The sequence below is a fragment of the Myotis lucifugus genome, unplaced genomic scaffold (assembly GCF_000147115.1).
Source record: "Myotis lucifugus unplaced genomic scaffold, Myoluc2.0 scaffold_40, whole genome shotgun sequence".
Classification (NCBI taxonomy): domain Eukaryota; kingdom Metazoa; phylum Chordata; class Mammalia; order Chiroptera; family Vespertilionidae; genus Myotis; species Myotis lucifugus.
Window position 1 is genome coordinate 3735483 of NW_005871088.1, and position 24684 is coordinate 3760166.

The 24684-nt window shown below is 42.5% G+C and overlaps 1 protein-coding gene across 1 annotated transcript in view; it reads left to right on the top strand.

Annotated features, from left to right (window-relative positions):
- Positions 1–501: 501 nt before the first annotated feature.
- LOC102436332 (small nuclear ribonucleoprotein F-like) overlaps positions 502–24684 on the top strand; it is a 116420-nt gene continuing 92237 nt past the window's right edge. The window contains exon 1 of the mRNA XM_006087801.1: positions 502–585. Within this exon, the coding sequence (XP_006087863.1) occupies positions 502–585 (84 nt within the window). The remainder of the gene's footprint in view (positions 586–24684) is intronic.

Below are 24684 nucleotides of genomic sequence, written 5' to 3' on the forward strand. Positions count from 1 at the left end.
GAGGTAGGCAGGGTGGGAAATCGGAGTCACTCACAGGGAACTCTCCAGGCTTCATTCTGACTAGGGCTGAATCCAATCTGGGAGTTGCATGGGATTTTTTATCACTTCCTTTCTCATTGTATAAAGAAACCCTCTTCAGCCAAGGTGTGCACTCTAGCTCCCCTGGCTAGCTGCTGGCTCCTTTTCTCAGCTAGCTGGCTCTACTCCCAGCTTTCCTTTTCATCCCCCTCTCTGTCTGGCTCCTGCAACTCTACTTTGTATCTTCCTTGCTGACTCAAGCCTCTCTCAGCACTTCCTGCTCCTCCCAGCCCATTCTTCTCTCTAGCCCCCACACTCACTGGCGCTCTTAGAAGCCTTTGAAGGTCAGCGTCTCAGGTCTAGTCTGACATAGCAGAGATGTAAGCAGGCTATGCTACCTGCAGCCCAGACCCTAAGAAGACAGAGGCCCTGAGTAGGGACTGAGGCCCCAGTGCTGAGTTGAGCCCACAGCTGTATGAGCAGATGTTGCAGCAAAGAGAGCAGCAGCCTGGCAAGGTGGAGCCCAAGCTGCAGGGACCAGGCCACCTGAGCAACCTGGGAGAACAGGTAAGGCAGTCAGCCATAAGAAGCTTGAATCCACAGGTAGTTCCATTGCACAAGACCATGTCTACACAGACTGAGCCTCCATCTGTGGGTGAGGGCTTCACCTGCATGCTATGAGGCTCTGCCATGAGACTCATGCTGCATCTGCATGGAGACTAGCCCTCTAAGGAGATGCAGATGGTGTCCACCCAGGAGGAGGCTCCACAAAGAAAAGAGAACTATGCCACCAATGGACAAGACTACAGAGATACAGGTTGCTTCTACACAGAGCCCAGCTCTGCTTGAAGAGGTAAACACAACAAATGCAGAACAGCACCTACGCTGAAGACATGGGCAACTCCAACACCAGGACTGTGGCTCTTCTAGATGATGCAGACTGCCACTGCATGGACCATAGCCCTACGGAACACAGATAGCTGGTCCATTCAGGAATGAGGCAGTGCCACGTGGTGCGGGTGGCAGCACCATTGAATGCAGCTCTTTGGAACCTCTGGGGGCTCTCAGTGGTGCACAGCTCTACATGGTGGTGCTGGCTGGGTCAGTACCAAGTGAAGCTTCATAAAGAGGCATAGACATGTACCTGCAAGGGAGCTCAGCAGAGAGGCACATACAACATTTGCAAAAGATGAGCCTCAGCAGGCTGGGCAAGAGGTATACATGGACTCTCGGTACTACTTTTGCAAATTCTCTAAAATTGTGTCAAATTTGAATATATTTATTTGAATTAATTTTTAAGTATTTTAAAAATCACAACCCTTAGGGATATTGTCAGTACTGTAGTTGAGTTCTTGGCACAGCATAGGTGATCAATGAACAAACTGTACAGTTACAACTAGTGCCTGCCTTTGCTGTTAGATGACATGTAAATGTTATAGAAACATTATAGAGAAAGCCCCAAAGATGCACTTTTTTCCTGGGTAATCCCATAAAAAATATTGAGTGAGCAGAGAGAATGGGATACAGTACTGCACAAAATCCTTGCCAGGTTTGGGTTGCAATAGAAATAGTTGGTATCAGACACAGACACAGCCTAAGGGGAAAGAAATGTGTGTTCATGGGGAGTCTCATTGTGGGGGTTTGTTTGAAGTTGTCTGGCCTGTTATCTTATTGGCAGGTAGTTGCTATGCCAGGCCTGGGGTAGGAATAGACATCATCCCAGCTGGGGTGGTGTAGCTCTTCTTCTTAGCCACTTGTCCTTCACAGTCTACATCTTGGCAAGAGATAATACTGCAGGTATCATCTGTTGAGGATTCGTAGTCAACAGACAATTATTGGCTCTTTTTTAACATAAGCAGTACATCATGCTTTGAGCATTCATAGTCAATAGACTCTTGTTGGCCTTTTCTTTCTTACCATAAGCAGTTTATCATGCAGCTCCCAGGACCTGAAGGGATGTTTGCTCTTAAGCAAGATGCCCTGCTTTAAAAGCCGCATTGTGAACTCAGGGCCCTTACACTAGGAACAGACTCAGTGTAGAGTTGAGCCTCCCAATCTAGAAAGAACTCCATAAGCTGGAAGGCATTCCGCAGCCTACAAGGGAGCTCAAGATTTGTTGGGACTGCCCCTAGATGCCAGGGGTTACCAGGTCCTGCAGTGTTTAGAAAGCACAGGCCTAGGGCAGCCCTTCCCTCACATTCAGTGCTGCTATCCTAGAGATAATGCAAAATGTGTGAAGAGCTCCAGGAGGAGGGCCCAGGCCCAGATCTTCTGTGGGGCTGACAAAACCCAGCCTGAGCTGGCTCTGCCCTGTCACTCCACAAAACCTTAGTCCCAGACACACTAACTTGACTGTCCTCCACCCTTCCAGAACCATTCCACTTTCATTATAGCCTGCCCCATCCTTTCAAACACAGGCAAACATAGCCTCCTGATCTGGCAAAGTTCTACTTTTCCCAGGCACCTTTCAAAGTCACCTTTCTCAGGCCAAGTGAGCCAGCCTTCTTTGGGGCTCCCTGTCCCACCTCAGCTCTCAGCATAGTAGACTAAGATTATTTTAAGGCCTGTCTCCCCATAGATGATGGGTTCCTTAAGAACAGAGCCCAAACCTCAGTCCTCAGTTCCTGGCATGGACTGGGGGACAGGAAATGGTGCTGAAATGGATGAGGGAGCCAGTGAGTGATGCAGGGGCTGAGGGAGTGTTGAGCACCACCCACTGCAGAAGCCCAATTCAGTTTTCTCCAGGGCCACCATTCATTTGGCTCACTCATAGGTAGGAAGACAAGAGTGAAATGAGACAGATTTGGCTTTTACTGTTGATTATAAAAGTAGCCCGAATGTGCGGAGACCCCCCTGGGGACGGATGACATCATTCTGGCCTGTGTAGAGTCTGCTGCTTTTCTTTTTTTTGGGGGGGGGGAGTCACATTGTTATTAGCTATTTTGACTATGCAGAGCAAAGGGTCCTTAGTGAAAGGCAAGCCTTTACCATCCCACCTGCCCGAGTCCCAGAAACTGCAGGCTCCACTGGCAAGGAGTCTGCCATACAGCCTAGTCCTGAGGCCTCTGGGAGTGGTAGGGTGGCCTCTACTTCCTAGCAGCCATACAATGGCCATCTTGGTACTGACGAGGCTCCCCATCTATCTATGCTCAGGGCAAAATAGAAGATGCTCTCTTTGGGGACCCTCTGAATAGCCTGGATCTCACTACCCTCCCATAACGCATCCCCTCGACATTCTGCATGCTGCTAGAAAGACAGGGCAATCTCAGAGAGCCTCGCCAAATGCCAGCCCCAGATCCACTATAAAATCAAATAGTCACATGGTGGGGTCTCTGCTTTAAAATAAACTTGGCTGTGACAGGGAATGTGAGACTGCTCTATTTTCCTCCCTCACCAGAGGGCTTAAAAAGTATACCACTCTGCCACTTCCAGTAGATCTGGCCAAGTTGAACATATTTTCCCAGATAAATCAACCCCCAGCAGCCATCTCCCAACATGAAAGGGATCCATCAGATTAAATAATCTCTGTGGGAAAGACAGGAAGAGAGCTTGCTGCCCTAGGGCTACCAGCAGCATGCACATACAGCGGGACCAGGAATGAAGCCTTGGCCCTTAGTATGGCCAAGGAACAGCCCTGGTGCTGGATAACACTATCCCACCTTTCAGTGTGTCTGGCCTGCTCACCTCCCGCCTTTCTGAGTTGCCTTGTGTCACCAAGAATGAAGGGGGAGGCAAGCTCCTGGAGAAAGCACGTGGGGCATGACTACTCTCTATTGGGAGCCTGTAACTACCCGAGGGGTAAAGTTACTTCATTTTTTAAGCCTCAGTTTTCTCATTTGTGAAACAGGAAAATAAAACTACAATCCTAAGGTCTGTAGTTTAGTTAATAATATTGTACCAATGTTACATCCCCAAACTCAACCCCTGTGCTGACAGGCTGAGTGATCCAGGCAGCTATGCTGCCCTTTCTGACCTCTTCCCCACTCTGAAGTGGAGATGCAGTCCTTGGTCATACCCCCTGCTGCCCAGGGCTCTCCTTGGTCCTCAGTGTTCAGTATTCTGGAAGGCAAACCTGGAAAGGCCCTCAGAGATTGGCTATTCCAATAGTCCCATTTTACAAATAAGGAAACTGAGGCCCAGAGAAGAAAAGGATTGACCTAAGGTACCTCTATCCAGGAAACTCTTTCTTCTTCCTCTTTAAAAAATTGTTTTTTGTTTATTGACTTGAGGGAGAGAGAGAGAGAGAGAGAGAGAGAGAGAGAGAGAGAGATTGATTTGTTGTTCCACTTATTTGTGCATTCATTAGTTGATTCTTGTATGTGCCCTGACTGGGGACCAAACCTGCAACCTTGGCCCTTGGCATATTGGGATGATGCTCTAACCAACTGAGCTACCCAGCCAGGGCTCATCTCTCATTTTTAAATTAAGCTTTTTTATTTTGAGGTAATAGTAGATTCATGTGCAGTTGTAAGAAATAATACAGAGATGTCATATAACCTTCACCCCCAGTGAGACATATCTCATCCTAAAAATGAGTCTGAGATAGGGGTAGAGTATGTGCATGTGCTCATATAGGAAGGTTGGAATGAGAAAAGTAGAAAGTACTATTATTCAATCAAAGACAGGCCTGATATGCTTTATCCCAAGCTGAAACTACAAAAATAATCTTTTCTTTCTCTTTTTGCAGTATCCAAGACAATTGAGAAACTGAATTCTGAGTAGACCGCTTTGCCCATTTACCCATTTGGTTCTTCCCAGACCTTCTGCCACCTCCCATACCACCCTCTGCTCCTGCACTGACTGCATTTCATTTGAAAAATGGAAGGCCCCATAAATTAAAACTGCTGGACAGCTCAGAATCCACCCCACATCAAAGACCTGCCAGTTCCCCTCAGCAGGCAGCTGTTTGCCCCATGGGACCAGAGGGTTTTACCTGGCTGAACCATGTGTGCTGTAAATCACCAGCTTTCTATGGAAACACCACTTCCTTTCTGTACCCCTCCGTCTCCCAAGTACCTACAGACACCAGCTCTCAACTGTCAGGCCTCAATGGTCATCTCATCATTATTTCCTCTCAAATTCCTAAATACCTGTAAGTGATTTGAGTTAATCTTGACAGACAACAGCACTTAAATACATTTTTTTGGCTTAAAAGTTGTGGCCCTCTTTTCCTTGGGCTGGGCAGAGAGAGTTCTTGAATAGTGATCATATTTAGATTTGGTTTTCAAAGTTGTGGTCAGTCCATACCTGGATATACTAAGGATAGTTTCTTTTGAGCATAGGAGAGAAGGGTAGGCTGGAAAGTGAAGGGCAGTTTGGGCCTGGGCAGGGCAGAGAGAAGGATAGGATGCCACTAGGGAGTCTCTTAAGTAGGCCATGGGGAGTAGATTACATTATGAGAGGGGAGGCTGGGCACACTGACTCAACACAGATAACAGAGGGCTTCAGAAGTTGCATTTGGCTATGGACTACAGCCTCTACGGTGTGGGGGCCATAGAACGATTTAAGCAAGGGAGTTGCCCAAGTTGTGTTGGAACAATATGGACAGTGGAAAATCAGGAAGAGGTTTGCATGTCTCATTCTGCCAGGCTCCTGGGGAGAAGCCCTGGGAAATCATAGCCCTGCAACACTCCCAGGGAAGAGGAGCCAAGTGGAGCCTGTTTTTGTGGCTGTGTGCTCAGCCCAGGAGGATGCTGGCACAGCCGAGTGGCCATTGGCAGAGAAGCGACACTAGTCAGTCTACCAGCTTCCTGCACCTCATGAGCACCGAAAAGAAGTGCCCTGAAACTCTAACTTCTGCAAGGTTCCTCTTTTGCAATTCAGGGCCTAGCAAAGTCTTTGCAAGCAATGCATACCAAAGGGAACCACAGGCATATGAGTTGCATTGAAGTTGAGATACTACCTGGAGATAAATTCAGTGCTCTCTGTAGCCCTATCTGCTGTAGTCTCATTCCTTAGGCCCTGGCACTGGAAAGTAACAGATGGAGTGGCACCAGGTTCCCAGTGTCAGGCAGTCAGGGAAGCAAGGAGCAAATTCAAGAATTGGGTCCCAGGTCCAGACTCCGCATTCCTTCCTGACTTGTCTCCCATTGGAAGCTCTCCGCTAGTGCTTAGCACCAAAACCTCTGCCCACTGGGTTCTTACTTCCTGAGTGGCAGGCTGATGGTCTTATGACTGAGAGTCCCATCTGACAATATGCTAAGTCCTATGTGCCAAGTGACCTAGGAAGGTTGAAGAGTCTGGGCATGCAGCAGCCTGTAAATAGGGCTTAAAAGGCCTCAGCTTATGCGGCAGGAAGGGCAGGGGCCAGGGAACCTGGCAGTGCTTCAGGCTCTAGAAAATATTGAGAATAAATTCCAAAGGTCTTTCACCTCACTCCTTTCCCTTAAAAGGCCAACTTTTAAAGAAACAAGCACTCCTTCCAGGCACTCCCATTAGGCAGCTAAAGACAGACCCTTCTGGGGAATTATCTTTCCCTGCACACTCCTGTCTGAGTGGAGGGTTTTTGCAAGCCAGCATTGGCTTCCTGAAGCAAGCCAGCAAGATCTGGTATCCTCAAGAGGTTTGGCATGAATTCCAAGATGGTACAAGCTCTTATTTTCTGGTAGCAACACAAGCTTATAGGCTGTGAGAGCCAAGAATTTTGATAGGTCACTGGGGAATGGGCCTTACACACATCTAGAACGTTCTGGCTGGCATCGAGCTATTTTGTAATTTTTGTCTCATGATCAAATTATGTAGCCAAAAATACAAACAGATGCCAGCTTCTAACATGAGTATCACTTCACTCTGGTAACAAATATGATCATTTCAGAAGTATGATAAATAACACATTTGTGTATCTGTTTTTGTTGTTGTTGCATATTCCACAAGACAGACACAGACTGACAGTTTGTCAGGGGGTAAGAGGTTTAAGGGACCTTGATGCTGACCTCTACACTTTTGGAGTAGGGAAGCTGAGTCCAAGAATAAATGAAAATACAGGCAGCATCCTTTGAATTTGGATTGCATTTTATCATTTACAAAATCTCTCAACATCTCGAACTTGCATTTGCACTGTGAGAGGCAGGATGTGCAGTGGTAAAGAACAGGTAATCAGTAGCCATCCCTTGAATTAGAAACTTACTCATTGTGTGAGCTGGGGCAAGCCTCTTACTATCTGAGCCTTAGTTTTCTCTTCTGCAAAATGAGGATGGTAATAGAATCCATCCTTTAGGGTTGTTGTGAGCTCAATTAAATAATCATATAACATGTTTAGAGCAGTGCTTGACACACATTATGGACTATAAAAGAATTGGATATTACTTTTTATCTTATAAGTATCCACAAGAGCCTCTGGAAGTGGAAAGAGCAAGACCATTAGCCCATTTGACAGAATAGAAAATTGAGGCTTGGGGAGATACAATGATCTGCTTGGCTCTATATAGTTAGTCAGTAGTAGAAATGGGAATTAATCCCACATCTTTAGACTCTATGCTTAGAACGCTTTCCAAAAGACTGACCTCATCCTGTGAAGACCCCTGCTGCTTGCTTACCCACCTCACTTATAAATAAAGTCAAGAAACCACCTTTTCTATTTTACACCCACGTTACAGTAAGAAAACCACCATTTTATATATGCCTCTTTAAAGATCTGAGGTGGCTTACAATGGAAACACATATTAAATAGGGTGGTGGAACTAAACATTTGAAAAATTCATAAATGTTCAAAGAAAGAAGAGAGGTCATTTCACTGAGACCCAATGATGAGGTCACAGCGACCAAAATATACTTGGCTTTGAGCTTCTTGGTAGCCAGCCCACAGGAACAATGGGGCCAAATTTTGACCAGCATTGTCAATAGGAAAGTTTTTGGATCAAGAAGTGACCAGAGAGGGCAGGGGGTGGGAAGATAGTGCTGCATCATTGCTAAGCCTACCCCATGGCTGGGTTGCACAGACAGAGAAATGGGAGGCCCATGCATGCCCAAAGCTCTACCCTAGAGATGCCCCAGTCATATAGACCCATACCTGCCCTGGGGATACTTGAGCCAGATACCTCAGCAGCAACTGGGTCACCCCAGCTGTCTTCAATGGGAACATTTTTTTGGGAAAGCGTGTAACAGACCAGGTCCAGCAGGGCTACAGAATTCAAGGAGCTGGAAAGTACTCCTTCAGGAGATGGCCAGGCCACAACAGCACAGAGGAGGGGAGAGAATATAGTTGCTCAGAGAGTCAGGAGTACTATCTGGTCCAGGCAGGCAGATGTGCATGCTATGAGGCTTGACAGTTCTCTGGCCCTCTACATGCCTCTTCTCTCTTTTTAAAAATCTATATTTATTGATTTCAGAGAGGGAGAGAGAAATAGAAACATCAATGAGAGAGAATCATCGATTGGCTGCCTCCTACAGGTCCCCAATGGGGATCAAACCCACAACCCAGGCATGTGCCCCAACTAGGAATTAAACCAGTGACCTCTTGGTTCATAGGTCAATGCTCAGCCACTGAGTCACGCCAGCTGGGCCACTTGCCTCTTCTCTCAGCTACATGACTCCTGGATGGAGCCCAGGCTTTCCAGGGCTAGGGCACTGGGGATGAGATAACACTGAAGAGTTGGGGGAGTGAAGAGGCCCCAAAGGCAACTTGGGTACACTTTAAAGACAGTGTTCACCAAAATACACATAATGCTATGGGGCAAATTATATCTCACCCACACCCTTATGTTGAAGTCCTGATTCCCCCATACCTCAGAATGAGACTTTATTTGAAAATTGGGTCATCATGGATGGAATTTGATAAGTTAAGATGAGGTCATAGTGGAGTAGATGGGTCCCAAATCCAATATGACCAGTAACCTTATCAGCAGGGAAATTTTGGACACAAATTCAGGGAGAAGATGGCACTGTGAAGCTGAAGGCAGAGATTGGGGAGATGCCTGTATAAGCAGGAATGTCAAAGATTGCCCATAAAACACCAGAAGCTGGGGGAAAGGCATAGAACAAATTTTCCCTCGTGCACCTCAGAATGAACCAATCATGCCAATACCTTGATCTTGAACTTCTAGCCTCCAGAAATGGGATACAATACATTTCTGTTGTTTAATCCACCAGCCTGTGGTACTTTGTTATGGCAGCCCTAGCAAACTTATACATCTGAGTGCATGCATGCACATCTCACACCATGCCTATAGTACAAATTTCCTTTTCTAGGTCTGCAAAAAAGAGAAGACATATTCCTGGAGAAGCAGGGCACAGCAGGATCTGTGTGAGAGGAAAACATTAGCTGGAAATTTAAATCAATTTTCCATTTATGTTAATAGAGATGCATAATAGAAACAAACCCCTACCTTTTTATAAAATGCACTATGGACTCAAAGGCACTTTCACATTCATAATGTTGCTTAAGCCCCTAACAGCACAGAGTGGTGGGTGCTACTATCCTGAGTTTGCAGATGAATAAAAGGACAACCCTGAAAATTGGAACATAATGTGACTAGAAAACCAGGGGTAAAGAGCAGTCCCCTTTCTGCCAGCCGAGCATGTGAATATTCTTGAGCCCTGGTGTGGATGCAGAGGTAATGGGCACTTGCTAAGAGATGGAAGGATTCATTGTTAAAGAAAAAACCCACTTGACTTCTTAGCATTTCTCCCTTAGTGTCCTCCATGCCAGCATGATGGCATTCTGTCTATTTCAGTTGTGATCATTTCTTGGCATCTTGGCTCATTATGCATCTTTTTTTCCACTGTGTCCAATTGTCCTCCTAACTTAATCCTGGGACAATCCTCTCTCCCACTGGGGCAACACTTGACAGGAATCAAAGCTTTTTCATGTTCTTTATTTCATTTTCAACTTACTGGGTTCAAAGGATGGAGGCAGGGTGTGTGCTATTTCTCCTTCCTATTGAACAACAAGAAAAAGAGGGGAGTGCCCTAGCTGATTTGGCTCAGTGGATAGAGCATCGGTCTTTGGACCAAAGGGTCCAAAGTTCAGTTCCGGTCCTGTGTTCGATTCCAGTCAAGGGCATGTACCTCGGTTGCAGGCTCCTTCCCGACATGGGGAGGTAACCAATTGATGTGTTTCTCTCACATAGATATTTCTCTTTGTCTTTCCCTCTCTCACTCTCTCTAAAAGATCAATGGAAAAATATCCTCGGGTGAGGGTTAACAACAACAAAAAAAGAGGGGTGTGATTTGCTTATCATTACTGAGGTAGTTGGGGCTCCAAGTCCAGTGTTATTTTTACAACAACGAGTTTTGATTACTATGAGCAAAGCACTGTCCTAGGTGCTCTGTGGACAGTCTCATTTACTGCTTCCATTTCCCAGATGAAGAGATAGAGACTGAGAGAAAGGTGGCAACCTGCCCAAAGTCAGAAGGCAAGTAGGTAGTGAAGCCAGGATGCAACTGCAGATCTTATTGACTCTGTAGCCTGGCTTGACAATCATCCAATGCTATCCCCTCTGAGTCACCTCCATTGATAAAGACTTGAACAAGCAGCCAGGCTGACAACTTGTTCCCAGCCCCCAGTAGATGCTCGTAAGGAATGGTCCCAAATGTCCATCACACAACTGGTAGGCTAGTAGTCCATGCAGGAAGTCCCCTGGCTCAGGGCCCAGTTTCTGAGGGCTATTTAGAGAAAGTCTCATTCTCTCCTTGTAACTTTTGAAATCTGAGGGTCAGGCCTGGTGAACAACAACCACCCAGGAATGCTCCAGTGGTAACTTCCCACCTGTCCAGAACTGACCTGGAGCCCAGCTGGCATAAACCATTACCCAATGCAGGTAACAGGACCCCTTGCAAATGAGTCATCCTTGGAACCATTCTGGGCTTGACATAAGAGGGTCCATGGAAGCAGTAGTCACTCTGGCCTAGGACACCTCCCTCTGTTGAGGGGAGGGGGGCACTCAGTGGCCCCATCTGCTGGAGTTGGTAGCACAGCTCACCCACCTGTGGCACAAGAGTTTAGCCCTAAAGGATAGTTAAGGGAATAGAGGAAAAGCTTCCTAGAGATAAAGAAATCACTTCCTCTAAGAATTGTAAGCTCTAGAGATTTGCAAGGGAACAGCACGGATGCTAAACTAACACACTGGGGAAGAAGGCAGGTGCCAGGCTAAATAAAGAAATATGAGTACATACACAGAGAACACGCTCCTCAGAGAAGCACACATGTATATTAATGAGGATGCTGAATGCCAAGAAATCAAATAACAACATAACCATCACATTAAACATCAAAGCCACAGAGTTGGCTGCAATAATTTACTATGGAAGGTGCAAAGGACTTTGACTGTCTGCCCTTCTGTGCAGCCCTTCAAAGCTTCACAGAAAACAATGACTCTGCTTATAGCACTAGGACTTGATGCTCTATAAATAAGAGAAACTCCTGGCTTCAGCCCTTGTTACTGGAGACAAGCCCTAGGAAAGCACTACATGTGCTAAAAAGATATGGGCAGGGATTCATGCTATAGGCAAGGAGCTCTGTATTAAGACTTGGGATAAGTTGACTTCTAAAACCCAAGAGGCACACATACCCTAAGATGTGGTAGAAAATGTGGTGGGAAGAGGGAATTTAAAGAGGACAGCCTTTTTGCATGATCCCCACACAAAAAGAGGAAAGATTATTAGTGCATGGAATGGGAAGGCATGGATATGAATGGCTTCTCCGAATGGCTGCTCCCATCTAGGCCTATGGCCACACAATCCTGACTTGGGCTTGTGGTGGATATTTCTTTTTGGTTGCCCATCTTAACACCCTTCCCAGGTTTGAAGAAGCTCAAAGCACCAGTTACTCACTCTCCTAGCTTCCCTTTGAATCTAGGGCACAGTATATGAAGCTTGCGCCATTAAATTTTGGGTTGGTGCTAATGATGAAGAGAAGCAGGGCCAATACAGCATCTGCCACAACATCCCATTTACTAGAACAGTTGTACCAGTGGTGCCAGAGGCCATCAATGGTAATGTTTTTTTAAAAAAATATATTTTATTGATTTTTTACAGAGAAGAAGGGAGAGGGATAGAGAGTTAGAAACATCCGATGAGAGAGAAACATCGACCAGCTGCCTCCTGCACGCCCCCCAGTGGGGATGTGCCCACAACCAAGGTACATGCCCTTGACCGGAATCGAACCTGGGACCCTTGAGTCCGCAGGCCGATGCTCTATCCACTGAGCCAAACCGGTTCGGCCATCAATGGTAATGTTAGTTGACAAACTATAAAGTTTACCTTTCAGTGGTACCAACAGAGGTTTCTCATCATATGAATTCTCTACCATGATGGGAAAATCAGAGTTAAAAAGTTGGGACTTCCATTTTTGATAATGGAAGATTAGATATTGCATTACAGAGAAATCAAACTTTTAGTTAAAACATTAAAAATAGTCTCTCTAAAATATTAAAAATCTACTAAGATAATAAGGAATATGGCAATAAGATCTGTAGGAACACAGATTCAGAAAGATGACTACAACATTTGGGGCCTTTAGATAAATTTATAGGAAAGATATTGGGTAGCTCACTGGCTGGGAAAATTAGAGAATCAGGCTTCTTGGCCATATGACCAAATCCACAGACAAAATCATGGTACAGAATTAGTCTTATGTACTGGTGGATAGAACTTCAACATATGAATTGGGAGGAACACCATTCAACATAGAATCAAGGTGGAGTCCCCTGAAAGTTTTTGGATGAGTTTGGGTTATAAGTAGGCAGGGAAAGATATCATCTGTGAGGTCAAGTATACAAGAAAAATATTACTACACATATAAGAAACCATGGAATTGTAAAATACTGGTAAGCAGTTAATTGAAACCAAATCTTAGATGGTCCAGATGTTGGATTAGGAAAGGCTTTAAAACAACCATGAAAAATATAAAAATAAAAGGAAAATATGACAGTGATGAGTGAACAGATAGGGAATCTAAGCATAGAAGTAGAAACTATCCAAAAGAACCAAATGAAACTAAAAATGAAAAGAACAATAATTGAAATGAATAATTCACTGAATGGGCTTAATACTATTTTTGAAAAAGGCAGAAGACAGACTCAATAACATTAAAGGGAAATTAACAGAATTTATCCAATGTGAAGAACAGAGATAGAGAAAATTTGGAAAAAATAACAGAACTTCAGAGACCTATAATAGTACAATATGAATCAAATAGCACAATATGAATGCAACTGTAGTCTCAGAAAAAGAAGCGAGTGAGAATGAAGCAGAAAAATATATTAAGAAATAAAGAACAAAATTTTCCCAAACTTTGATGAAAGTTAGGACTTATAGAACAAAGGAGCTCAGTGAATCTCAAGCAGAATAGATACCAAAAATCTATGCCTAGCCACATCATAGTCAAACCATTGAAACTCAAAGATAGGAGAAAAATCTCAAAAAAAATAAAAACAAAAAATACATTACATACCAAGGAAAAAGAATACAAACAGTGCTGGAGTAATTGAATATCCATAGGACACCCCACCCCCACCCCAAAATCACCATACATATCCCTCATGTTTTGCTTTTATAGCCACATCCACTTCCCTCTTTCCCCCACCCCTCCTTAACCATGAAAACAACCAATTTATTCTCCATTTCTAGAATTTTGTCATTTTAAGAATGTCATATAAATGAAATGATACATTAAAAAATCATAAATGGGAATGACAGTTTTCACTTAGCATAATTCTCTGGAGATTAATTCAGGTTTATTGTGTGCCTTGAATAGCTTCTTCCTTTTATTGCTGAATAATATTTCAGGGTATGGATCTTTCAGTTTATTTAATGATTCACTTGTTGAAGGATATCTGGATCATTTCCAGTTTTAGGCTATTATGAATAAACTGCTATAACATTTGTGTATAGGTTTTGTATGGATATAAGTTTTTATTTCTCTGGGATAAATGCCAAGAGTACAATTGTTAGGTTGTATGGTACTTGAATGTTTAGTTTTTTTTTAAACTGACAAACTATTTTCCAGAATGTCTGTACCATTGTATGTTTCCACCAACGTGTATGAGTGATCCAGTATCTCTGTATCCTCCCCAGCAGTGGTGTTGTCACCATTTTTTATTTTAGCTATTATGACATGTTTGTAACAATATCTCACTGGGGTTTTAATTTTGTATTTCCCTGATGGCTAATAATGCTGAACACCCATTTTGATTCACTGGTAGTGTCTTATGTATCTTTCTGTATAGATTTTTACTTAGTTGCTCTAGGTATTACATTGCACATATAGTAATATTATGGCATTATATAGTCATATAAATATGCAAAAATATATGTACATATATTATATTAAAATATAATATATTATATACATTAATATAATATTTATATAGAAAATATAATATAAACATACAAAAATACATAAATTATATATCTGTGTACATATATATAAATTATGTATATAACTAGTCAGAATCTGCAGGTGTCAGTATTTATCAGTTTCAGTCAAGTATAAAAACTTTACTTCCCTTTACACTCCTTTATCGTTTCCCATTCATAACATCAAATATTTCCACCACATGCATTTAGCACCACATCAGACCATTATAATGGTTGCTTAAACTCTTTTCTATTGCGCTTTATTCCTCATTGATGTCCAAGAGTCCTTCTTTTATCATTTTCTTTCTGTCTAGAAAACTTTCCTTTAGTCACTCTTTTAGGATAGACCTACTGGTGACAAAATCTCCAGTTTTTCTTTTTCTGAGAATGTCTTTATTTCTCACTTCATTTGCTGGACATAGAATTTTGGGTTGACAGTTTTTTCCTCCCCACCCGTTAAAAAAATGTTGTGCAACTTACTTTTGGCCTCCATGGCTTCTTTTTTAAAAAAATTCTTTATTGATTAAGTTATTACATATGTGCCTTATCCCCACATTACCCTCATCCCCCCCTCTCATGTCCTCACCCCCCCGTTGTCTGTGTCCATTGGTTAGGGCTATATGCTTGCATATAAGTCCTTTGGTTGATCTCTCCCCCTTACCCCTGCTCTCCCTCTGAGGTTTGATGGTCTGATCAATGTTTCTTGGTCTCTATATCTGTTTTTGTTCATCAGATTATGTTGTTCATTATATTCCATAAATGAGTGAGATCATGTGATATTTATCTTTCTCTGACTGGCTTATTTCACTTAGCATAATGCTCTCCAGTTCCATTTGCTGTTGCAAATAGTAAGAACTCCCTCTTTTTACCGCAGCATAGTATTCCATTGTGTAGATGTACCACCGTTTTTTAATCCACTCATCTACTGATGGGCACTTAGGTTGTTTCCAAATCTTAGCTATGGTGAATTGTGCTGCTATGAACATAGGGGTGCATATATCCTTTCTAATTGGTGTTTCTATTTTCTTGGGATATATTCCCAGAAGTGGGATCACTGGGTCAAATAGGAGTTATATTTTTAGTTTTTTGAGGAAACTCCATACTGTTCTCCACAGTGGCTGCACCAGTCTGCATTCCCACCAGCAGAGCACCAGGGTGGTTCCTTTTTCTCCACATCCTCACCAGCACTTGTCATTTGTTGATTTGTTGATGATAGTCATTCTGACACCTTTGAGATGGTACCTCATTGTCGATTTGATTTGCATTTCTCAGGTGATTAGTGACTTTGAGCATGTTTTCATATTCTCTTGGCCTTTCTTCTGTCTTCTTTTGAAAAGTATCTATTTAGGTCTGTTGCCCATTTTTTGATTGGGTTGTTTATATTCCTTTTGTTAAGTTGTATGAGTTCCCTGTAAATGTTGGGCATTAAACCCTTATTGGTGATAACATTGGCAAATATGTTCTCCCATGCAGTGGACTTTCTTGTTGTTTTGTTGATGGTTTCCTTTGCTGAGCAGAAGCTTTTTATTTTGATGTAGTCCCATTTGTTTATTTTCTCTTTAGTTTCCATTGCCCTAGGAGCAGTATCAGTGAAGAAATTGCTTCGGCATATGTCTGAGATTTTGCTGCCTGTGGATTCCTCTAGTATTTTTATGGTTTCCTATCTTATGTTTATGTCCTTTATCCATTTTGAGTTTATTTTTGTGTATGGTGTAAGTTGGTGGTCTAGTTTCATTTTTTTTGGCATGTATCTGTCCAATTTCCCCAACACCATTTATTGAAGAGGCTGTCTTGACTCCATTGTATGATCATGCCTCCTTTGTCGAATATTAATTGAGCATAGTGGTTTGGGTCAATTTCTGGGTTCTCTATTCTATTCCATTGATCTATATGTCTGTTCTTGTGCCAGTTCCAGGCTGTTTTGAGAACAGTGGCTTTGTAATACAGCTTGATATCTGGTATTGAGGTACCACCTACTTTGTTCTTCTGTATCAGGATTGCTGCAGCTATTCAGGGTCTTTTTTTATTCCAGATGAATTTTTGGAAAGTTGGTCTAGGTCTGTGAAATATGCCATTGGTATTTTAATGGGGGGAGTGCATTGAATGTATAGATTGCTTTGGGTAGTATGGACATTTTTAATGATGTTGATTCTACCAATCCATGAACATGGTATGTTCTTCCATCTGTTTATGTCTTCCTCTATATCTTTTTTCAGTGTCTTGTAGTTTTCCACATACAAGACTTTTACCTCCTTAGTCAAGTTTATTCCTAGGTATCTTAATTTTTGTTGGTGCAATGGTAAATGGGATTGCTTTTTGAGTCTCTCTTTCTGTAAGTTCATTATTGGTGTATAGAAATGCCATAGATTTCTTGGCATTAATTTTGTATACTGCTACATTGCCAAATTCATTTATTATGGCTAATAATTTTTTGAAGGAGTCTTTAGGGTTTTATATGTACAGTATCATGTCATCTGCGAATAAGGACAGTTTTACTTCTTTTCCAATTTGGATGCCTTTTATTTCTTCTTCTTGTCTGATCACTATGGCTAGTACTTCCAGTACTATGTAGAACAGGAGTGGTGAGAGTGGGCATCTCTGTCTTGTTCCTGTTCTTAGGGGAAATTATTTTAGTTTTTGCCCATTGAGTATAATGTTGGCTGTGGGTTTGTCATATATGGCTTTTATTATGTTGAGGTATGATCCTTCTATTCCCACCTTGCTGGGAGTTTTTATCAAGAAAGGGTGTTGGATTTTGTCAAATGTTTTTTTCTGTGTCAATTGATATGACTATGTGATTTTTATCTCTCAATTTGTTAATGCGATGTATCACATTTATTGATTTGTGGATATTGTACCATCCTTGCATCCCCAGGAATAAATCCTACTTGGTCATGGTGTATGATATTTCTGATGTACTGCTGGATCTGATTTGCTAGAATTTTGTTGAGTATTTTGGCATCTATGTTTATGAGGGATATTGGCCTGTAATTCACTTTCATTGTGTTGTCTTTATCTGGTTTTCTTATTAGGGTGATGCTGGCTTCATAGAATGAGCTTGGAAGTGTTCCTTCCTCTTGAAGTTTTTGGAATAGTCTGAGGAGGATAGGTTTTAGTTCTTCCTTGAATGTTTGGTAAAACTCCCCTGAGAAGCCATCTGGCCCTGGGCTTTTGTTTTCTGGAAACTTTTTGATGACTGCTTCAATTTCTTCCATAGTTATCGGCCTATTGAGATTTTTAGAATCTTCCTGATTAAGTTTCGGAAGGTGATATTTTTCTAGGAATATATCCATTTCCTCCAGGTTGTATAGTTTGTTAGAATAGAGTTGTCCATAGTATTTTTTAACTATAAGTGACCACTTGAAAATAGAGAATTAGGGGAGATAAAAGAGAGCATAAATGATATCAAAGAGAGAGAAAAAGATAAGAGAGAAAAAGGAAGAAAAAGGAGAATATATATATATAACAGAACCAATAGATAAACCAAAAAAAAAAAAAATACAAACACCAAACCCCCAGCAAAGAGGGTGGGGGCAGAATCTGTAAAGGCTGAGCTTACATACAGAAAATAAGGTTAAGAATTGGATGAATATGGGGAGGACCTCAGTTCAGTATAGAGGAAGTGGAGAGGGGATGGATGGATAAGAGGAAAGAAAATGAGAAGAAAATAATAATTATAATAATAAATTTACAAAAAAATTGATTTCAAAAATGGTATAAGAATAAAATAAAATAGAGTGATGGAAAAATAATGCAAAAAGAAATAGAAAATAAAGCAACAAACAAAAACAAGAAAACAAAGAAAAAAGAAGAAAAAAAGAGATAACAAAATAATAATAAAAATAAAAAGGAAAAAGTGAAGTGTTGTTCCTTTGGCTTGCTTAAGATCCAGTCTACTGTACTGTACTGTTTCTCAGGTTCCTGTTCCTGGGACTGAAGGTCTCTCTTTAGGCCAGTCCCTTTGGACTCTCAGGGACTATTTAGATTTTTTTTAATCCTTTGTACCATTCAGGGTGGAATCTGGGTGTGGCTGTATTGGTTGCCTGGATACTGGAGGGAGGGGCTATCTCTTCAGGACAAAGTGGCTGCCCAGCTCCCGGGCTCAGGTATAACTCAGCGCCAGACTCATTGCCACTTCCCCTGGACCCCCTCCTCTCCCCAGCTTCTCCCCAGATTCCACACGTCTGCACCTTCTCCTGCACTTCAGCCACAGGTAAGTGTCTGTATCCAAAAGGTCCTATGAACTAGGTTCAGTGAAGAAAGGCACGGGCCACAGAGAGGGGAAAGGCTGTGCCTCTGCGCGCTCCTCTCCTGCCGGCACTGTGTGGTCTGGTCAGCCCTTCAGCTGCCCTCTCTGGGTTCAACCTCTTCTGACTGTGGACCCCGATCTAGAATCCCCTGCTGTCCAGCAGTTCTGTGGACCTTCTTTCCAGAGTCAGATGCTGTGCCTGTCCCAAGGGACGCGGCTTGGTACTGTGCAGTGCCGTGTGGATTCCCTCTGACCCTCTGGGCTCAGAGTCCTCTGGCAGACTCTCCTGCCCAGATCCTTAACTTTACCTTTCTCCAGGGATCCTCTGCCCTTCCCAGCTGCAAACTGTCTCCCAGCTGAGTCTCCTTCGCCAATTCGGGTTGGATGTTATTTGTTTCATCTGCTCATTCTATTTGCTCCAGGACAAGGCTCAGGATACCTCCGTCTATTCTGCTGCCATTTTGTCTCTGCTCCATGGCTTCTTATGAGAAATACGTTGTCATGCAAATTGCCCCCCTACAGCCCCCATAATTAAAGTGTTGCTGCTTTCTTGCTTCTTTAAAAATGTTTTCTTTGTATATAGTTTTAAGAAGTTTAATTATGCTACATCTTGGCGTAGATTTCTTTGGGTCTATACTCTATGGGGTTTGTGTAGCTTCTTAGTAGGTTTATATTTGTTTGATTGTTTCCTTTTTTTCTGCCAGATTTAGGAAGTTTTCAGCTTTTATTTCCTTGAATACTGTTTCACCCCAGGCCCTCTTGCTCTCTTTCCAGCACTCCTATGATACAAATGTTATATCTTTTGTTAAAGTCCCACAGGTCTCTAAGACTCTACTAATTTTTTTCAGTCTATTTTTTCTTTGTTGTTCAGATTGGGTAATATATATTGCATCTTCAAGTTCACTGATTATTTCCTCTGTCTCCTCTACTCTCCTGTTAGACCCATTCCTTTTTGGGTTATTGTATTTTTCAGTTCTAAGGTATTACATTTGGTTCTTATTGATATCTTATAGCGTTGGCATCACTGGATTGTTTTTTCATTCAGTTTGAGATCATTGTGGTTCTTGATATTATGAGTGATTATATTTTCCAGTGAAGGGGTTGATTTCCAAAATATATAAGGAACCCATACAACTTAACAAAAGGAAAATAAACAATCCAAGTAAACATTGGCAAAGGACCTAAATAGTCACTTCTCCAAAGTGGACATACAGAAGGCCAAGAGACATATGAAAAAAAATGCTCAAAATCACTAATAATCCAATAGATGCAAACTAAAATGACAAGGAAGTATCACCTCACACCTGTCAGAATGGCTATCATGAACAAATGACAAGTGTTGACGAGGATGTGGAAAAAGGAACCCTTTCTGGTTGGAATAAAGACTGGTGCAGCCACTATGGAAAACAGTATGAAATTTCCTCAAAAAATTAAAAATGGATCTCCCATTTGACCCAGTAATCTCACTTCTAGGAATATATCCCAAGAAATCAGAAACACCAATCACAAAGGACATATGTACCCCTATGCTCATAGCAGCACAGTTTACAATAGCTAAGTGCTCAAGTGCTCATCAAGAGATGAGTGGATAAAAAAGCTGTGATACATTTACACAATGGGATAGTATGCAGCAGTAAAAAAGAATGAACTCTTACCATTTGCAACAGCATGGATGGACCTGGAGAATATTATGCTAAGTGAAATAAGTCAGTCAGAGAAAGATACATATCACAAGATTTCACCCATATGTGTAATCTAGTGAACAAAACAAACTGATGAATAAAATAGATGCAGAGATATAGAGCCAAGCAACAGACTGATGAATTTCAGAGGGAATGTGAGGATAGGGGTGGGGGAGAGAGATTAACCGGAGATCTTATATGCATACATGCATAACCCTTGGACATAGACAGTAATGTGGTGAAGGCTTGGGAGGGATGGGTACAGGGAGGAGTTGGTCAAATGGGAAAAACCACCACCACCACCACCAACAACAAAACAAAGGGGACATCTGTAATACTTTCAACAATAAAGATACTTTTAAAAAAGAATAAATATATCAATATATCTATACCCGTCTGCATCAAAATCCAGCCTTTAAGAAGGGCCAGTGCAGTTAAGTCTTGAAATGGAAACACCAAAGGGCTCAACTTAAGGCAACCAATTGTCCCCCCCCCCAACCTGTGTGTCCCTGGGTGTAATTGCTTCTGAGTGTGAATTAACATGATGATGTGAGGGATTGCATGCTAGCTAGTACAAGCTGAATATCTGAAAAAGTGCCAATTATGAAGGAAGTATCAGAAATAAGGAAGTGGGGAAATATGAAAGCCAAATGCTTTGAATATTTGCTAACTTCATTGCACACAGTCTCAAGATATAATTACCTATGTGTCAGGGTTGGAGGTGGAGGGCAGTGGCATAAGGCTGATATCTGTCAGGCCAAGCAGAGCATAGCACCAAAGGTGTGTGCATAAGATGGAGATCATGTCTGCTGCCTCTAAAACAGCTCTGTCACATACTCTGCTACCTCTGAGCTAAAAAGGGCCCTGTTTTGTAACAGTGTTTGGGGAGCTCTCTCATCAGATAACATGACAAAACCAATGGACATTCAAACTTGGAACTTGGGACAAGCTTCTTTCTCTTGTTTGGGAAAGAGTGCCCACATCCTTTTGTTCATCTGAGAGAAAGGTTCTGGATTTACCCCCATTTACTGATAGGCAGGAACTATTTGCTAATTAAAGACTTAAGATGAGGCCTGACTGGCAATATAGGAATGGCAACAATGGAGCAGATGCTATAGCCTTATCCATTTCAAAGGTTCATGAATAGCCAGCTGTGCCATGGAAGGCTTCTCTTTAATAATATGCCATGGTCCTGATCATGCATCAAATGATGCCAGCACCTGTTTTTTTTCTTGTCCCTGACCCTGTTATATATATTTTAAATATATATATTTTCAAGTAGGTGTAGGAATCACTGCAAGTAGAATGATCTTTGGGGAGAAATTATGTGCTGATTCCCCCAACACACACACACACACACACACACACACACACACACACACACACTTCCATTAGGATGTGTGGAAACAATATAACTATGATCAAAACATTTAAAAAAAAGAAATCACCCAAATCCCATCACCCTAACAGAACTCTTTATATGTGGGTATTTACTGTGCACAAAGTGTTTACAAGTTGCAAGATCACAATGTAAATACAATGGCACCTTTCCCTTTACAAAACCTTCTTTTTCTTGTATTTATTCCTCAGGCTGCTGCAGATTTCAGAATGAGCATATTAAATGGCTTCATAATATGCAATGGAATGGATAAGGCATAATTTAATTAACCATTCCTTATTGTTGGGCCATTCATTTGTTCCCAGTGTTATCTTACTACAGTCAATCTCATCATGAACATCTTCATGCATGCATCTTCTCAATTCTGTTGAAATGCTTCCGAAGGAATAAAATGTCAGGAGGTAGAATTATTGAATTAAAGGGTAGGAATAACCCCAGGGCTCCTGCTTCATTCAACTGGGCTGCCTTCCACAGGGTGGAACGCTTTTTGAAATGTGCACACCCTCAACACTAGCCAGCCTTCCCCTTTGGCCCCCCAAAGCTGTCCCATGCACCCTTGGTGCCTTAGTTACTGCCTGTTGTGTGGGGATCAACTTCTATTTGCTCTCTGAGTGCCCTGCACCATGGTTTCAAAACAATGGAGACTTGTTTTGGGAAACAGACTGAGCCGGTGTGGAATAGGCTCTGAGCTCCAACAGCTGGGAGTCCACAGTAATTATCTTTGGGGGGTGCCAGGCTTGGGAACTAAGGAGCAGATGCACTTGTTTCTCCGAGCCTACATGGCAGAGAACCCTCCCCACAGCCTTGACAAGGGAACAACAATGCACTGATGCATATAGCCCTGCACTGCCTACCAGGCTCCCCTCAGCACCATGCAACAGATCCTGCCACTAAACAAACATAGCCCTTGCCCTAAAAGAGCCCACCACATCTGGTAGAGCCAAACAAATAAACAACTAAGAGGGATGCAATGTGATATCATTGTCAAGAGTAGGTGCATTGCAAATCAGACTGACTTGGGTTGAATTCCAAGCTTTGTCATCTTCTTGCTGTGTGGCCATGAACAAGTTAATTGATATCTTTTTTGCCTTGGTTTTACCATCTACGAAATAGGGATAATATTAATACTTACTCCTGTTGAGTTATTATGAGGAGCTAATGAGCCAGTGCATGGAAAGTATGCAACATAGTGTCTTACATGCAGTAAAGTAAGTGTTCAATAAATTTTAGCTACTAGCAGTGACATTCTATTACTAAAACAGGGTAGAAAGTGAAATACTTCCTAAGAGAAACTCCAATAAACAAAGCCCCAGTCTTCCTGGTTGGAGTGTCAGGAAATGCTTTGTGCCTCCCACTCTCCGAAGCAGTGAGAGGTGCTAGGAGACAGCTACAGGCAAGAGGATCCAGTCTCTCCTACCAGCCCCAGGATAGAAAGGTCTATGGGTGAACCTCAGTGAGAAGCCTTGAAGTGGCTGGAAAGGAGAGGGTCTCAGTAATGTGAGGCTGCCTATTAAAACATTTGCAGAAGCTTGCACCATCTCTGCCTACCTTATTTCTACCAGGAAGAGAAATTAACATGGTCCAGCTGACCAGTCTTTCCCAAGTGTTAGACTGGACTCCTTGATTAGAAAAACACAGCCTTGGACCAACAGTCTTGCCAACAATCAGTCCTAATGAAAGGCCCAGCTGAGGAATACAGCAGGTCAGGCCCCATGCCCAGTGCCACGAAGCCTAGTGCCTTGTCCAAGACATGGTTCAGAGGCATAAAAGAGCTTATTTAATAGTAGAGTTACTTAGAGTCAATATTTACAAGTGCCAGCAATGCCTTATATGCAATGAAAGAAACATGAGTGGGATAGCTTCTCTTCCTGTCATCTCAGAGTCCCTGGGTAAACTTTCCCAGAGGAACTGTCAATTGAGAATGGTCTTGAACTGACAAGGCCAGCAGCACAGCAGATAGGCCACAGAAGTGTCCATCATTACTACGGTTAACATGCTTTCCCCATCAAGCCTGGTACTCATTTTTTTTTCTGGGAACAATCTGCTCTCTTCTCATAGCTGAGAATCTATTGTCTGCATCCAAAACTAGCTCGTCTTCCTTTTTTTTTTGTTTTGTTAATCCTCACCCGAGGATATTTTTCTATTGATATTTTAGAAAGAGTGGAGGAGAGAGGGAAAGACAGAGAGAACCGTCGATGTGGTCGATGTGAGAGAAACACACCTCCTGCAGGTGCCCTGAGCAGGGCCCGGGCTGGGAGGAGCAACCAAGGTACGTCCCCTTGAACAGAATCAAATCCAGGACTTTTTGGTCAGCAGGCCAACACTCTATCCACTGAGCAAAACCAGCTAAGGCTAAATTAGCCACTCTTTCAATCCAATTTACCATTTCTTATTACACCCCCAGTTTAATATCCATTGTCAGAGCACAAACTGTGGCAGAGGCAGACCTGAGGCAGATATCAGTGATCATTTCCCTCAAAAAAGTAACTTCAGTGGAATCACCACCTATCAGAGCAAGGTGAATGCTGGGTAATCATCCACTCCAGCATTTCACAAAGCATGTTCCACAGATGGTGGTTCCAAAGAATCTAGTAGATTCTTAGCTCCAAAAGGGTTATGTGGTGACAAAAGTTACAGTAAAGCCGAGTAGAGGAAAGTTAGTGAGGCTTTTTTGATTGTCAGACTTCCTAGAGCCTGTGACACGCCAAGGTACATTGTGACTCTCTGGTGGGGGCTTGAGAACACAGCATGCCTCAAACATAATAGTCTCCAGACTCATATGGAAAAAGCATCTCATGAGACTATCAGTCCAAACAATACCTGTTGGAAAATGCAGAACTATTCCAATTTGTGTTTTAGATGAAAAGACTGAGGCCTTGTAAAGGAAAGAAACTTGCCTAAGCTCACCCAGGGAGTCTGGCAGGGTCATACTAATTCAGCTTGTAGCACCTTCAAAGGGCTGTCTCGAAAAACTCCAGTTTTTCAGATTGGGAAGCCATTAGAGAGCTTTAAGCATGGGGGTGATGTGGTTGAATTAGCGT